The 15,838-nt window shown below is 41.6% G+C and overlaps 1 protein-coding gene across 2 annotated transcripts in view; it reads right to left on the bottom strand.

The window, feature by feature from the left end:
* Positions 1–638: 638 nt before the first annotated feature.
* ST3GAL5 (ST3 beta-galactoside alpha-2,3-sialyltransferase 5) overlaps positions 639–15,838 on the bottom strand; it is a 71,074-nt gene continuing 55,874 nt past the window's right edge. For both annotated transcript variants that reach the window (XM_090281657.1, XM_090281658.1), the window contains one exon: positions 639–6,155. In XM_090281657.1, the coding sequence (XP_090137783.1) occupies positions 5,907–6,155 (249 nt within the window). In that variant the 3' untranslated portion in view covers positions 639–5,906. The remainder of the gene's footprint in view (positions 6,156–15,838) is intronic.

The raw sequence follows: 15,838 nt of genomic DNA on the forward strand, positions 1-15,838 counted from the left end.
AAATGATCAGATCTTTAGCATTATCATCTTTTAAAGATAGTTTTTACTGAGTAAAATATGCATATCAAAAAAAGAGACAAGTAGGTAGATACCGTTGTGGTATATTATCTTTGTTTCCAGATTCCATATAACAAACTCACTATGTCTGCCTAGAGTACAAAACATAAAGCCTTTGATGTAGAAGCTACCCTGTTATAATCTGAAACCTTAACCTTTACTTCAATGTACTTTGGTAGGTCCTTTGTATTCTGAGCGCCCAATTTCAAAGTGTATGTGTGTGTGCGGGGGGGGGGGGGGGGTGCATTTCCCACACCTCCAAGAAGCAATGCTGGTATTAGCAGGCTGTCAGAGAATTCGACTCGGTTCTGACACTGTCTACCTGGAGACAGCATCAGATTCTGCAGGTTGAGGGCTCAGTCCTACTCCAATATAAGATGCCAGTTACAAGTCCAGATTTGTACTTCTAACTGGCTACAAATTGGAGGTTCCAACAACTCCCTCCAATTCAGGCTGCCAATCACAAATCCAGGTTGTCATCTGTCCTTCTGATGAACTGGCTATCTATCAGAGGTTCCCAAAATCCTCTCCTTGGGTTCAATTAATTTGCTAATTGAAGAATGGCTCACAGAACTCAGAGGAACATGTTACTAGATCACTGGTTTATTGTAAAAGGATGCAGCTCAGGAACAGCCAGATGAAAAAGCAGCATAAGGCAAGGAATGAGGAAAGGGTGAGGTTCTCCTATGTCCTCGTGACGTGCAGCATTCTCCCACATCTCCACATGCTCGCCAACCTGGAAGCTCTGACCCCCAACCTTTCGGGTTTTTGTGGGGGCTTCATTACATAGGCATGATACAATTATTGGCCACTGACAACTGATTCAACCTCTGACCCCTCTCCCCTCCCCAGAGGACAGGGGATGGGACTGAAAATTACAACTCTCTAGTCATGTGGTTGGCTCCATTGGCAACCAGCCCCCATCCTTAGGTGAGTTCCAAAAGTTGTCATTAACATAGCAACAGGCACTTCATCACTCTCACTACTTAGGAAATTCCAAGGATTTGGGAGCTCTATGGCAGACAAGGAAGGAAGACCAAATATGTATTTATTATAAATCACAACAACAGAGCAGGCTTTGAAAAGATAAGGTACACATCTATTTTGGATACTTCAACAATATGTTACTTTTCCAAAATGTATGGATAATGTATACAGCCATTAAACAGGCCTATTCAGCTTTTGGCATACTCTTTTAAAATATTTAAATCACTAGGACAATTACATATTTAAAAAGTCCATTTATTGCTTTAGTTACCTGTATTCTGTTCCTCTTAGCATAAAAGACACTCTGCACCTAGCTTCTAGACTCAAGAGCTCGCCATTATAGTGGATCTTAAGACTATTAGCTGCCCATCTTTAAATTCAATTAAAGATATCAAATAAAATAAAAAACGTAACACCTACAATAGGTAATGCCTTGTTATAGGTTCTATTGATGGAATAAAATATAACATTCTGTCACAAGTTTATAACTTATACATGTACCCTCAAATCCTCATTGCTTTAGGCCTGGTGGTCAGTTTCTTCCCACCCCAAATGAGTTTGCCTGATGGGTAACTACTTTGGCATTTGACTCTTGTTCTTTATCGCCCTTAATTGGCCCTCATTGCACACGCTTGTTCCTTACTCATCTGTCACATTCATATAACTGTCTAGGATTGTCATTTAGAGTGCTCTTTCAAATCAAGGATCTTACCAACATTTTAAATGAACTCACCATTTTTAATATCGATTTTTGTTACTGATTTTCTTTGATGTCAAAAATCATAAGCCAGGTAACAGGATACAGTGGAAACATATTGCTCTTTTAGAAGTTAAAATTTTTAGTGTACAGTTATTAATATTGCTATGAGGTATCTCCTGAATAGTCAGTTTCTTTAATGTTTACATTTTCTGAAAATTCACTGTTACATTTCCATCTGCACAAAGGCTGTAATGGTGACACCTACCAAGTCTCGGATGGCAGGCAGCCTGTCACCAACCCAACACTTGTCATCTCACTGCTTCCAGATGTAAGGACATTTATAAACTTGTCTTCCTTCCTACATGCTTTATAGACATAGTTCATTGGAAAATCTGCTTTTAAAAAAGTTAGAACTAAATTTTATAGCAGGCTATTTACTCTTGTTGCACCACAACCTGCCAATGTAGATGCTTTTCTTCTTGCTAAATGGGTTGAAATTTAATATTGGTAATTAGTCAAATCTAATCATTCTGATAATGAAGGTCAAACTACTGAGACTGTAATTTCCTTTTGGTGAACATTAGTTTCTAGTCAATAAAGTTTGAGCATGCATGTTTAATGAATAGTTCTCTTTCCCAATTTATTTCAGTCTTATTGAATCTTGGTTGTAGGGAAATATATTTAAATACCATGTTTTGAGAACACAAATCCATGCTGTCTAAAAAGACCCCAGGAAATGGAAAAGGGGAGAATAAAGACTCAGAAGGTAGGGCCACGGTGTTTTGACCTCCAGGGAAAGGGGATGGAGACCTGTTTTCAGTTGTGCTCAATGTACTGGATCTGCTTCCCTGTTTGTGTTCTGGTCTGAAAACTGAGTGTGTGGTCGTCTGTGTGCCTTCAGGGTCAGTGTCAGCGAAGAGGGGATTGGTCTGATGGACAGCAAATGTAGGGTCTTTTGAGGGAAGTTTTTTTTTTACCATGTGCATGAATACATGGAAGGACCCAGTATCACAGTTATTGCTCACTACTCAAGGATACTGAAAACTCACTTCATTCTGAGGGGAATTCTGCTAAATCACAGGTACTGTTCTGTTTTTTTTTCTTTCTTAATGGACTTAACTGAAGTGTCCCAAAGAAAAAATGAAAAAATAACCCACACTTGGATGCTATAAACCTGCCAAGTTGGAGACTAAGTCACCATTTCTTAATCTACCCTACAGCACTGGTCTGGAAGATTCTCTTGAGACAAGAAGGCAAGTTCAACAATCCCTCTGATATAAAATCCCAAAGTGCTGGGGTTAGAATGTAGTTAAAACAAAGTGGTCCTTGGTTTTAGAAATATTTATTAACCTTGAGAGACCTGTGTGTGACCACTGCTTTTTTTTTTTTTTACAATTGAGCTCCTGTCTACCACACAGACCAGACTGGTGGTTGATGACCAAGGGGTTCAAAACAATCAGTCCAGTCAAAAATCTGGTTTGACAATTTTTTTAAACTAATGGGTCCAACAAATGATGAGACCCCTCCATTTCTGTGGAAACAAACTGTCAATGCCTTATTTATGTGTTCTTGGGACATGAAAAAACAAAACAAAACCCAGTGTGACACAAAAGCAGTGAAGCAGGCAAGGTGACACCTAGAATGCACGGAGTGGTCTAGAACTCTAGAACTCAATTTAGCTTTTGCCTAAAAACAAGAGACATGTCATCGGGGGATACCCATCCCAGTCCCACAGCATTTTTCTAAGGCCAGCCTAGGTTTCTGGAAAGAATATACTTTCTATAGGAGAAAAACAAATAAATAAAAACAAAAAATACACCAAGTTCACTGATAATCTTCTGTGGCTCAAAGTTCCAGGAAGAAGTATGTTAACATGTGTAAGTCTTCCTAAACCTGTGATAATAACCATGAGAGATGTGTGTGTGCCCACAAAGCTATAGAAAGTTGAAAGAGCGATGGCGAAACCTGAGTTACTAGAGATCAGCCTTGTGACACTCTGAAGCACCTAGAGGTCTGTTTCCAGAAAAGCGAGTGTGGAGCAACTCTGAAACAAAGAAGCAACTTCAACAAACAGCTGCCAAAGAAGTGCTAACGTTATTGGAGTGGCCTCTGATCAAGCGCAGTTGGCTGGGAGACTCCATAAAATGTCTGAAAAACATACGCCTTTGTATTCATTTAGGGCACTTACTGTCTGCTAGTAACTTAGAGAGAGTTGTGGGTGAAGCAATGTTAAGGATGCAAAAAAAGGACATAGATGAGGAGGGGTGGGGACAGACCAGGTGTGACATTTGCTGGGCACTGAGCTACACACTTCTTGGCAGCGTTGCAAGGACATGAGTCCATATGAACCGCTGAGGAGGTGCTCATAACACTGGGAAAGTTGTATGAGGAAGTTATAAACCTTGGCTTACAAAAAAAAAAAAAAAAAAAAAAAAAGGCTTTAAAAAGCCCCTGAAGGATAAGGTACCGGAGATGTGTGGTACAGGTCAGGCCATACTCGAGTCACAGGACAGCTGTGGACCATCTTCCTGAGTCTCAATCTTCAAGTCTTAAGTCATTTAACTGGGGAGAATTTAAAAGCATTTTCTCTTAAACAAACAGTATCTTACAAAGTAAAAAGCAAAATCCATAGGAAACTGTAAGACACAAACCCAGAAAAATATTATTTTGTTAGGCTGGTTAATCTGAGCATGACCAGAGATGGCCCTGGAGATACCAGGGACTCTACTGGGATGCTGTGACCTGGCTCCCTGACCCGCACATGCCGAGGCAGCGGCAGGTATGGGAGACACAGGATAGGCTGGGAGTCAAAGCTGCACCGGGGCTGCAGGAGCAGTTAAGAGAAATGAGAACCGAGGGAGAGGCAGCAGCAGGAGCAGCGGAGAGAGAGGAGGGATGCAGCAGATCTCTGACAGCAAAGACTAGAGCAATCAAGAGACAAAAGCTAGAATAAGCCTGTTGTCTGGGAAGAAGCCACCAACACCCCACATCCCTGCAGAAGAGTCCGTGGCCATCTGGGGTGAAGCCCCTTGCAGGACAGGCAGCTTTTGTTCTCGGTCCCTCACTGCTGGCACCCAGTGAGGCCTCCATCTGGCAGCACCCAAAAAAAGACATTTCAGGTAGACTTATAGACTTATTTTTTTAAAAAGCACTGAAATTATACTGTGAGAGCTCCTTAAAAACTTTTATTCCTTTTTTTTGACCAGCACACTGCCTGGTACATAATGCCAGGCAGACATTTAAAAAAATGTTTTTTTAAATAGGCAATTATAACACTGGGAGAATTGCATTTCAGTATTTTGGAAAACATGGTTATTCTTGGAAAGGCTTCATTCTTCCACGACTCTGGATAACAGAGGTTTTGTCCTAATTTTTATAAGCCACCTCAGACAGACAGTGGAACACCTTAGATTGACATTTAAGTGCTTTGGAAGGGCAGTCAAGAACTCACAAGAATTAATGAGGTGTCATAATTGCAGGGAAGACAATGGCTTCTGCAGCTCAGGGCAGATATGCAGTACTGAGAGGACATAGGACATGTCTTTCCTGTCTCTCCCCAACCAGGAACCTTCAAGGACAGTTCCCCTGGTTGATTTCTGCAGGTTGCTGGCAGGAGGCAGACCAACAGAGAGGGACCGTGAACTTCTCCAACCAGCCCAGGCCTCCCACTGCAGCACAGCCCACCAGTACCAGGGGTTTAGCTATGGAACACATCATCCTGAAAGTGCCTCCACATCTGCCCTGCCACACAGAGCAACAAGAGCCAGAATCAGGCATTCAGGGCTCTCTTCAAAGGCTGACCTCCCTTCTCCGTCCGCTTTATTACCTGATATTCTATGTGCAGGAGACACGGGCAGAGTTCTTACAAATTAAATAACTTTCTTAAAATAAAGCAGAACATCATTACATACAATTCTCCTTGAAAGGTCTTTCCAATTCAGTTCCCAAAATCAATTTATAAAATATTGTGCAAAAACACTGACCTCAAATAAATAGGGGGGAAACAGTGGGGAGAGCTAAACTGTTTTTTGTTTTCGTTTTAAATTAAAAGTTAAAAACACCAGCTGCACTTCAAAGTATTTGCAGGATGAAATGCATCAAGAAGGCTGTGAGGAACAGCCCTCTGAGTCAGAGGTGCATTTCCAAGTGAGGTTTTCTGTGTTCAAAACTCGCAATGGATGCCTCCGCTGAGGTCCTTCACCACGCCCTCTTTGACCAGCCTTAGGAGCAACCTGGTCTCCGTGGTCACATTGTGCATGGTCTGAAAGTTCATGGCAGCCATGCAGAGACTGTCAAAGTAATGCAAAGGTGTTTTGGGTTGATTGAGGTCATATCCAAAACCTGCCAAACTGACTTCGTCACACAGATGTGTGGCTAAGACAACAGCAATGACACCAATTGTGGGGACGTTCTGAAAAAGAAAAAAAGAAAAAAGACAAATCAATCTTAGCACAATTCACTGCTTCCCAAGTAGTACATGTGCTATGCCAAGTGATAAAGCCTGCATTGGGGGCTGCAATTTTAAACATCACAGCTTTATACATCACAGAATTCTAAAGTCTAACTTCCCATCCAAGGCAAGATTCTAGGCTCTAAAACATGGTCTGTAGGGTGAATACTTATAACACACTACCAAGAGGCAGTTCTTTCTGTACCAGGCTAAGAGGCGTTTTTTCCTAAAACTTCTACCTACTGGTCCTACATATGATGACCAGCAACACAAAACAAGCCCATTTCCTCTTTCACATGACAAATGTCTAAAGTCTGTTCTAAGAGGCCAAAGACCTTCCTTCCACAGTCCTTCTCGGGACCTGTCCCTCCCTGGCTGGCACCTGTGGACAGGCTGTGCCTGAGAACAGAGCAGCATCAGTACCCAGGTGAAGACTGTGCTCATCCCTTAACTGAAGCCACATCCCACCTAACGCCTTCATGTGTGTTTCTGGCAAACACCACTTCCAGGCCATTTTCACACATACAGCTAGCTGCTAAGTCAGTTTCTGCTCACCCTCTGTTTGGGCGAATACATTTTTAGGCCCCAAATGTCCAAACCATTTGGGATTCTGACTGTGCCAGCACTCCCTCCTCATGGCTGATATCCTGCCACTTGCAAATCTGGAGTCCTGCTTTTGGGATCTCCATTTGAGCCTTGGACAGACAGCACACAGGGCAGAGGAACAGAACAAGCCCCCAGCTGTCTCAGCCCTCACTGAGGGCTGCTGCTGACCTACTAACTGATAATAGTCTGTTGTACATCTTTTCAGGTGCAAATGGACCTCCTCATTCATCTTAGCTCAGTCTGTGGCTTGCAGAAACAACTTTCCTTTTCTGTAAACTGGAACAGTGAATGCTTCAGTGTTCACAGATTAAGGTGAGACTAGGCAGCATTTGTTAAAAGTGGCTTCCTGCTCCTCTCTGTGTTGCAGTTACCTCTCAAAGCCAACCTCACTTGTTAAAAAGGAACAACAGTCATTCTGCATGTTTGAAAACAGAAACCAAAGGAAGCCTTCCTCCTGTTTGGCCTTGGGACCCTCAGGCAGTGTTTTGCCATCTGCACCTATGGTCAGCTCGGCCTCCAGCCGTTGGGGCACTCAGTCAGAGCTTGTGGAAGGAGTGTTATGAAATCAACTGTTCGAATGGGCAATATATGGAGAGAAACTCAGAAACTGTCAAAAACTACCCAAACCATGAGAGACAACCCCTAAGATCATTATCCAACAGACTTCATGAGGGAAGTTTCAGACAATGTAATTTTTTAGATCAGAAGTCATCTTTTAAGTTCCTGTTTTCATCCAAAAGAAAAATACCATCTTGCCAATTATAAAAATAAACAAATATTCAATTCAAATAATATGTAAATGGATTATAATGTAGAAAGTAAAAGTCTTCTGTAATCTTACCCTCCAGAGAAGGGCATTCTTCAGAATTTGATATTTATTTCCAAGCTTTTTCCTGTGCATCTCTATATACAAATTTTAATTTTCAAACAAAAATGGAATTGTATAAATGTTCTGTAACTCAGTTTCTTGCTTAATATATTGCATTGAATATATCATAAAATGTTTATACAATCCCCTAATGATGAATATTTAGGCTGTTTTTAATCCTCTGCTATTAATGCTATGTTGAGTATCTTAGAATATCCATCTTTACAGATTTCTCTAATTTCCTTACACTAAAAATTTTACAGTAAAATTACTGGCTTATAAGTTATTCATATTTAAAATTGATATATATTGTTAGACTACCTCCACCAAAAGCACCAACATATAATTCTACACAAAGGCTTAGGACTAAGTTCTGCCCCAAATCTAAGAATTAAATTCCATGCCTTTATCTGTTTTCTTTCCAAAAAGCCCATTGTGTTAAGTACTCAGACTTCTCAGCTCTGCCCCATTCATACTGTTTCCTCTCCTGTTGCCTACTCACCCAAAACTGTTAATAATAACAACAACAACAATAAAAAACAACACAAAGCCCCAAGGACATTATCAAGCTTTTAAATCTTTGGTAAGAAAACAGACAAAAATGTCATTTGGCTCTAAGTTGCTTATAATTATTTGTGAAGTGGAACAATTTGTCACATATTCCTTGGCTGTATTAATTTCTTCTTTTGTGAAATGTCTGTTCATATCCTTTCCCTATTTTTTCTTTGGTCATTTTTTTCTTTTTGATCTAATAAGATCTCTTTGTATTTAGAGAATATTTACTCTGTCATATACATGCTACATTTTCCTTCACTTATTTTGTTCTAACTTTTGTTTCTGGTACCTTTTGCCATTCAGCAATTTCATATTTTATGCAATCAAATCTGTCCATTTTTAAAAGATTACCTTTTAAATAAAAAATCCTTATAAACAAACAAATGAGCATTTGCCTGTGTTTAAAAAATACTATGTAATTTAATAAAGAAACAGGCTAGTTTAAAAGAAAAAGACATCTAAAATGATTGAAAGATACCCAAGTATATTTACAGTAAAATGTCTTTTTTTTTTTAAATCCTCACCCAAGGACATTTTTTCATTACTTTTATAGAGGAAGAGGGGAAGAAAGGCAGTGAAACAAAGTGAGAGAGAAACATCAACTGGTTGCCTCTTGCACGTGCCCCAACCAGAGACTGAACCAGCAACACAGGCATGTGCTCTAACCAAGAACTGAATCCACGACATTTCAATTTATGGGATGATACTCCAACCAACTGGGCCATACCACCTTTATAACTTAGTTTAAGAATCTTGCCAAAGTATGTTTAAATCTTTAAAAAAAAGTTGTTAAAAGTGATTCTAACATATTAACATGTTCTGGGGCCCCCTATGTGCTCCGTGTGGGAGAGAGCAGCTGAAGTACCATATTAAATGGTTCTATAATCATAGTCTCCAACAGTCACTGGTGAGAGGTACAGCATCTCTCCTCTGAGAGAGAAATGCACCACTGCCTAACTAGAAAACTGGTCCTGGGAGGGTTTGCCGTGGATGGAGAGGCAGAAAAGCACCAAAGAGGGCAGAGCACATGAGGAAAATGGCAGCCTGCTAGGGGAAGAGCCTCAACACTATGAAATGTCCAGGTGAACTGGGTAGTTGAGCCTGAGGCTGGAGCCAGAGTTGAATTTAGGTGTCACTGAGCATAGTAAAGAACTAGGTTTTGGGAAAGAAGATGGCGGAGGAGTAAGTGGAAGCTACACTAACCTCCTCCCAGAACTAGCCTGGATTTACAGCTTAATTTTGGAGAAATCATCTGGAATAACCAACCGAACACGAGCTGGAGAGAAGTCTTATAACCACGGAAGGACAGAAAAGGCTGCTACATCACAACATGACTGGTAGGGAGTGCAGAGATGCAAAAGGGATGGCTGGGCTCACACGGGTGGCAGCTGAAGGGACTGAGAAACAGCTCAGCAGCCGGGGGTTCCCCCTGAGAAGGGCAGGGTCTAAACCCCCAGCTGAACTTCCCAGCCTACAGCAACAGAGTGGAAAGTAAAATAGTATCCAGCTGAGAAAAGCAAAGAGTCACAGGGTTTCTTGCTAGCCGGAGAGAAACAGCTGGAGAAAAAGAGCTCTTAAGCGGATCACACACGAAAATATTTTGCCCCCACTTACCCTGTGCTCAAGCAGAGGGAAGACAGAGAGGACTGGAGACGCTTAGGGAGAGTTTGGTGTGGTGGCTTTGAGGGGAGAACTGGGAAAGCGCCCAGCCGGGTCTCAGTGCTGACTCATCCCCAGTGCTGCAGGCAGACCGTTCCCCTCCAAGTGGCGTCAGCCTGAGGGGAAGCAAAAGCCCAGCCTATAGGAATTAAGCTGCCACACCCACGGTCCTTAAGCCTGACCGCTAATCACAGATTGAATAGATTAACAACTAAGAAGCCAGACAAAGGCAGTAGATCCCTGGAAGCCTCCAACAGGCTGCCTAGGCCCAGACTGGTACATGATCTGACACCACCAGGGGCAGATCCAGGAAGTGCAGATCATTCTAAGAAGCACCAACAAACAATAGGAGTCACAAAAGTGGGGAGACAGAGAAACAACCCCCCATCGAAAGGAAAGGTAGAATCCCCAGAAAGAGTGCTAAATGAAATAGAGGGGAGCCAACTATCAGATATGGAATTGAAAGCATGGATTATGGAGAAGCTCAATGAGCTCAGCGGAAACTACAAAGACCTCCATAAAAACTACAAGGAACTTACTGAGAATTACACCAGCATGAAAAAGGACACAGAAGCTGTCAATAAGAGCCAGGAGAAAATGAAGAATACAATCTCTGAATGGAAGAACACAGTAGAAGGAATTAAAAGCAGGCTAGAGGAAGCAGAAGATCTGATCAGCGACCTGGAGGACAACGTAGACAAAAACTTCCAGACAGTGCAACGAAACGAAAAAAGACTGAACAAGACTGAAGAGGCTCTAAGACAGCTGCAGGACAACATGAAACGTAATAATATCCATATCATAGGAATTCCAGAAGGAGAAGAAGAGGAGCAAGGGATAGAAAACCTCTTTGAAAAACTAATGACAGAAAACTTCCCTAACATGAAGAGAGAAAGAATCATGCAAGTCCAGGAAGCACAGAGGGTCCCAATGAAGATGAACCCCAACAGGCCCACTTCAAGACACATCATAATTAAAATGCCAACATTCAAAGACAAAGAGAGAATCCTAAAAGCAGCAAGAGAGAAACAACTAATAACATACAAGGGAGCTCCAAAAAGGCTATCATCAGATTTCTCAGCAGAAACACCACAAGCCAGAAGGGAATGGCAAAATATATTCCAAGCAATGAAAAACAAAGGCCTACAACCAAGAATACTCTACCCAGCACGGCTCTCATTCAAAATGGAAGGTGAAATAAGAAGTTTCCAAGACAAAAAAAGGCTAAAAGAATACATCTCCACCAAACCAGCATTGCAAGAGATGCTAAAGGGTCTGCTTTAAGAAGATGAAGAAACAGAGAGAGACAGAGAGGAACACGAGTACAAAGGGGGAAAATGACAATGAATAAGTACTGAAAGAAAGAAGGAACTTCTACCATTTGCAACAAAATGGTTGGAACTAGAGAGAATTATGCTTAGTGAAATAAGCCAGGCAACGAAAGAAAAATACCTTATGCTATCACCTATTACAGGAAACTAATGAACAACACAAACAAATGAGCATAATTGAACCAGAGGTATGTAAACAAGGAATAAACTAACAGTAACAAGGGGGGAGATGGAAGGGAGAGACGGGGGTAAGAAGGGGAAGGGTCTAGGCAACGAACATGTATAAATGACCCGTGGATATGGACAACTGGGTGGGGACTGAATGTGGGAGAAGGGGGGCAGGGTGCAGGGAAGCAAGAGGGGGGAAAAAGTGGGACAACTGTAATGGAAAAACAAACAAAAATTTTTAGTGGGGGAAGAAATGAAAATATAAAGAATAGAAATGCAATTTCAGTGAATATTAGAAGGACAAGGATTTTCCTTCACACTGTATATTTTTCTCCCTATCCAGTCCCTCCAGAGTTCGGCATTCTAAAGAAGTAATGACATAAGTTTCTTTGCATAAAACTAATAAGACCAGTTGTTAATAGAGGTTTTTTGTTTTGTTTTGTTTTGTTTTTTAACTAAGACTTTGACTGGAATGTCATGCCTGAAGGAGACATGCTTGGGCTTTGGTTGTTACCAAAAAGCTCTGAGGAACTGCGATTGACTTTCAAAGGTAATAAAAGTCCACGAGATAAAAGGCCTGGTACCTTGGATGGATGCGCGGTCCATGGCAATCTTTCCAGGGAAGGAATGAAGGCTGTTTTCCTGAAACATGGCTAGATGGAACCTTAAGGCACAATGGAAAACCAGAAGGGCTTGGAAAAGACAGGTGTTTACAGGCAAGGTTGAATGCCAGGTATGTGGTTCTGCTTCTGTGCCTTGAAGGGCAGACTGAAGGTCACCCTAAATGTTCCTTGCGTAAGTTCCAGCAAAGCAGAACTAAAGATCACAAGTGATCATTTGCTGCTCTTGTTGTGTTTGTGCAAATGAACAGGATAAATTAAAAATGGACTTAATGCAGTCCCTTTAATGACAAGGAGGGTAATCTTAGGGAGAAAAATTGTGATTCAAGGAAAATCACAATGATCAGTAATAGACTATAAAGTAGTGCAGCTACAATCCTTCCCCATGTGGGAAGGCCACCCTCCCCTCCACACCCCCACTATTATTAGGGATTTCTGGACCCAAGGGTAGGTAGGACGACGACCATGTTCAGCTTGAAGCAGCTAGAGGAGCTTGAGACCTTCGCCCATTGTCCTTTACAAGATTACAAAGGGTCTTAATATCTGAGAGGGAGGGATAGTTTTTTTTACAAACCATGGGTATGGACTTGGGGGGGGATTGCTGGGGGAGGGAGTTGCTGGGTGGAGGGGAGTAAAGGGGAGAAAATTGGAACTATTGTAACAATATAATCAATAAAGAAAAGTTGGGAAAAAAATCCCTCATAAATACAAAAAAGAAAAATAAATAAATAAATAAAGTAGTGCAGCTAACCGTCTTTAAAGTTTCTTTTCATTTAAAATTGTTTTCCTTTGAAAGTTAAACTATGTCTGTGGCATTATCAAAGATGTTTAAGATGAATATTAGAAGGCAAGAAGAATGTCAAATGCCTTGCAACTGGATGTCTTTTCGATAAGACAGTCCTACAGATTTAGAGACTTGTATGTGGGTTATGTTACATAAATTAACATGTGTTTTCTGTTTTCAAAGGGCATAAGCCTACGATCTTATTACCTGAGTGATTGTCTGTACGTATAGGCCTCACTTAATCCTGTCTGCAGAGCTGCCTCCTGAGACTCAATGGTTTGGCTGAACTAAGTGGCTGGGTTGGTGAAGAATGGGATGGTCTGTGGGCTTCACTTTAAAACTGGTTTCTCTTTTCTGTCCTAAAGGCTTGGACAGAAAGAGCCCAGAGGCCTGAGAGGGGGAAAACCTAAAATATTTCCCTCAGCCCAAACTAAGTATAATGGGCAAAAGGGTTTTGGACAGGTGAGATGTACCTGGCACACCTTCTTCCAAAGAAGCCCCTTTTTCCCCTAATGTGGAACATTGAAAAATTAATCCCTGTCTTTAGTCATCTAGTGTTACGGATTGGATGATGTTTTTTAACCCTGTTGCCAAATTTGTTGCCTCCAGAATACAACAAGGATGCCAGCCTGTTAAATCAAGCATGCCGCTGTCCGGGGACAGCCAACCAACCTGGAGTCTGCACGATCCTTCCCCATGTGGGAAGACCACCCTCTCCTCCACATCCCCACTCTTATTAGGGATTTCTGGACCCAAGGGTAGGTAGGATGACGACCATGTCCAGCTTGAAGCAGCTAGAGGAGCTCAAGACCTTCGCCCATTGTCCCTTATAAGATTATAAAGGGTCTTAAGTCTGAGAGGGAGGGATTGTTATTTTTTATTGTTAAAATAATTAAATAATTATTTTAAAAAAAGAAGAAGAATATATGAAAGGGTGAAGCAGAAGAGCTTGTATGTACGACCCATGGGCACGGATTTGGGGAGGGATTGTTGGGGGAGGGGGATGCTGGGCGGAGGGGAGCAAAGGGGAAAAAATTGGAACTATTGTAATATAATAAAATATACTTAATAAATTAAAATAAAAAGAACTAGGTTTTGTTAACAAGGAGCATTCTTTGGTGTTTGTTTTCCTTAATCATCACAGAATTATTTCTTTAAAATTTACAAGTTGTTTTCAAGAATCTTTATAATTGGAATTTGATTTATATGGCAAATAAAAGAATCTGCTAATATGCCTATCAGTTGACTACACCTAAGAGTCTAGCTCAGTGTTTGAAAATTGTGATCGTGACCAGTTCCATCTCCTAGGAAATATCTCAGGCCCTCAGTGTGAGCAGTGGTCCCCACATTTCAAAATTTCTTGCTTTCCTTTACATGTAAAGGTTTTGTTCAAAACTTTAAGAATGATTTCCAATGCTTTAACAAGTTTTAAAGACACAGGTCTAGCTATTCAGATCATAAAGAAATAGGTAATAGGTACTTCTGGCCAAGATGGAGGCCTAGACTGACAGCTCTGTCTCCCTCCGCAACTAAGAAGGACTACAACTACCGCAAAACCAGAAATAACCAGAAGTTCCAGAAAATAAAGTTACATGAAGTCCAATGTATGAAATTACACATAAACAAGTGGTGCTTGTCTGGACAGGTAGGAGGGGTGAAGCCGCGGCTGAAAGATAGAGCTGTGCTGGAGGCGGCAGCTGCAGCAATGAGCAGTGGCACCTGGTAAGCAGACGCCCGTATTTGTGGGGAGGAGAGAAGCGCCTGGGAGCCAGCCCTGGCTGCAGACCAGACCTGTTGGCTCATGATTCCAACGCCAGGGAAGGCAGACCACCATTGCCTTGGACTGTGAGGCCCGGAGGGTGTGGGGACAGAGGAGGACGCTCCCGGTCTCTCAGCGGAGAGTGAACGGCAGGAATCCATCTTGGACCCCTGCCCCCACACAAAGCGCCACAGTGTGGTGAGAAAGGTTACCGGGTTGCGACGAATACATGAGGCTCTCTGCCCAACACAGCGTAGAAGGTGTGACAGCGCCCCGCCCAAGAAGGAAAGATAAACAAAACAGTCAGAATGGCAGAATTAATGATTGCAATACCAATCACGCAGCTAACCAAAAAGCAAATAAGGAACTTGACCAATGAACAACGAGAGAATCTTTCTGAAGCTCTGTTCAGAGCTATAGTCATAAGGCAGTTCACAGACCTAATAGCGGGACTTAATCAAGACAGGGAAGGAATGAAGGCTAGTCCTGCTGAAATGAACAAAAATACATATAAGACAAGTGGTGAGGAAGGGAAAGTCAGAGATCAAATCAACAAATAGGAACATAGGGAGGGAACAAACAGTCAACTAGTGCAGAAAGAGGAAACAAAAAGTGAGGAATATGACGAGAGGCTCAGAAACCTATGGGACAGCTATAAGTGAACAAACATTCGAATTATAGGATTGCCAGAGGGTGAAGAAGAACTAGAAATTGAAAAATTATGTGAAAAAATAATGAAGCAGAACTTTCCTAACTTGCAGAAGGAAATGGAATTACAGGTCCAGGAAGCACAGAGAGTTTCAGATAAACTGGACCCAGGGAGAACCACACCAAGACACATTATAATCAAAATGTCAAAAATTAAAGATAAAGAGAGAATCTTAAAAGTAGCAAGAGAGAAGAAAAGGATTATGTACAATGGGGTCCCAATTAGACTATCAGCTGATTTCTCAAAGGAGACTTTATAGGCAAGAAGGGACTGGCAAGAAATATTCAAAGTAATGAAAATCAAAAACCTACAGCCACGAATACTCTATCCAGCGAAGCTGTCCTTCAGAAAAGAAGGGCAAAGAAAGTACTTCCAGGACAAAGTAAAACTGAAGGAGTTCATCAGATCCAAACCACTGTTATATGAGATGTTAAAGGGACTTGTTTAGAAGAAGGAGGATCAAAACTATGAACATTAAAATGAAAATTGTATCACAACAACCAACAGCAGAAGCTGGGGAATCGAAGCAAAGGCAAACGAGAGGGGGAAAAGAATTACAGGTATGGGGAACATATTGGGGGGAGG

Source organism: Furipterus horrens, unplaced genomic scaffold, assembly GCF_987537825.1.
Source record: "Furipterus horrens unplaced genomic scaffold, mFurHor1.1.pri manual_scaffold_6, whole genome shotgun sequence".
Classification (NCBI taxonomy): domain Eukaryota; kingdom Metazoa; phylum Chordata; class Mammalia; order Chiroptera; family Furipteridae; genus Furipterus; species Furipterus horrens.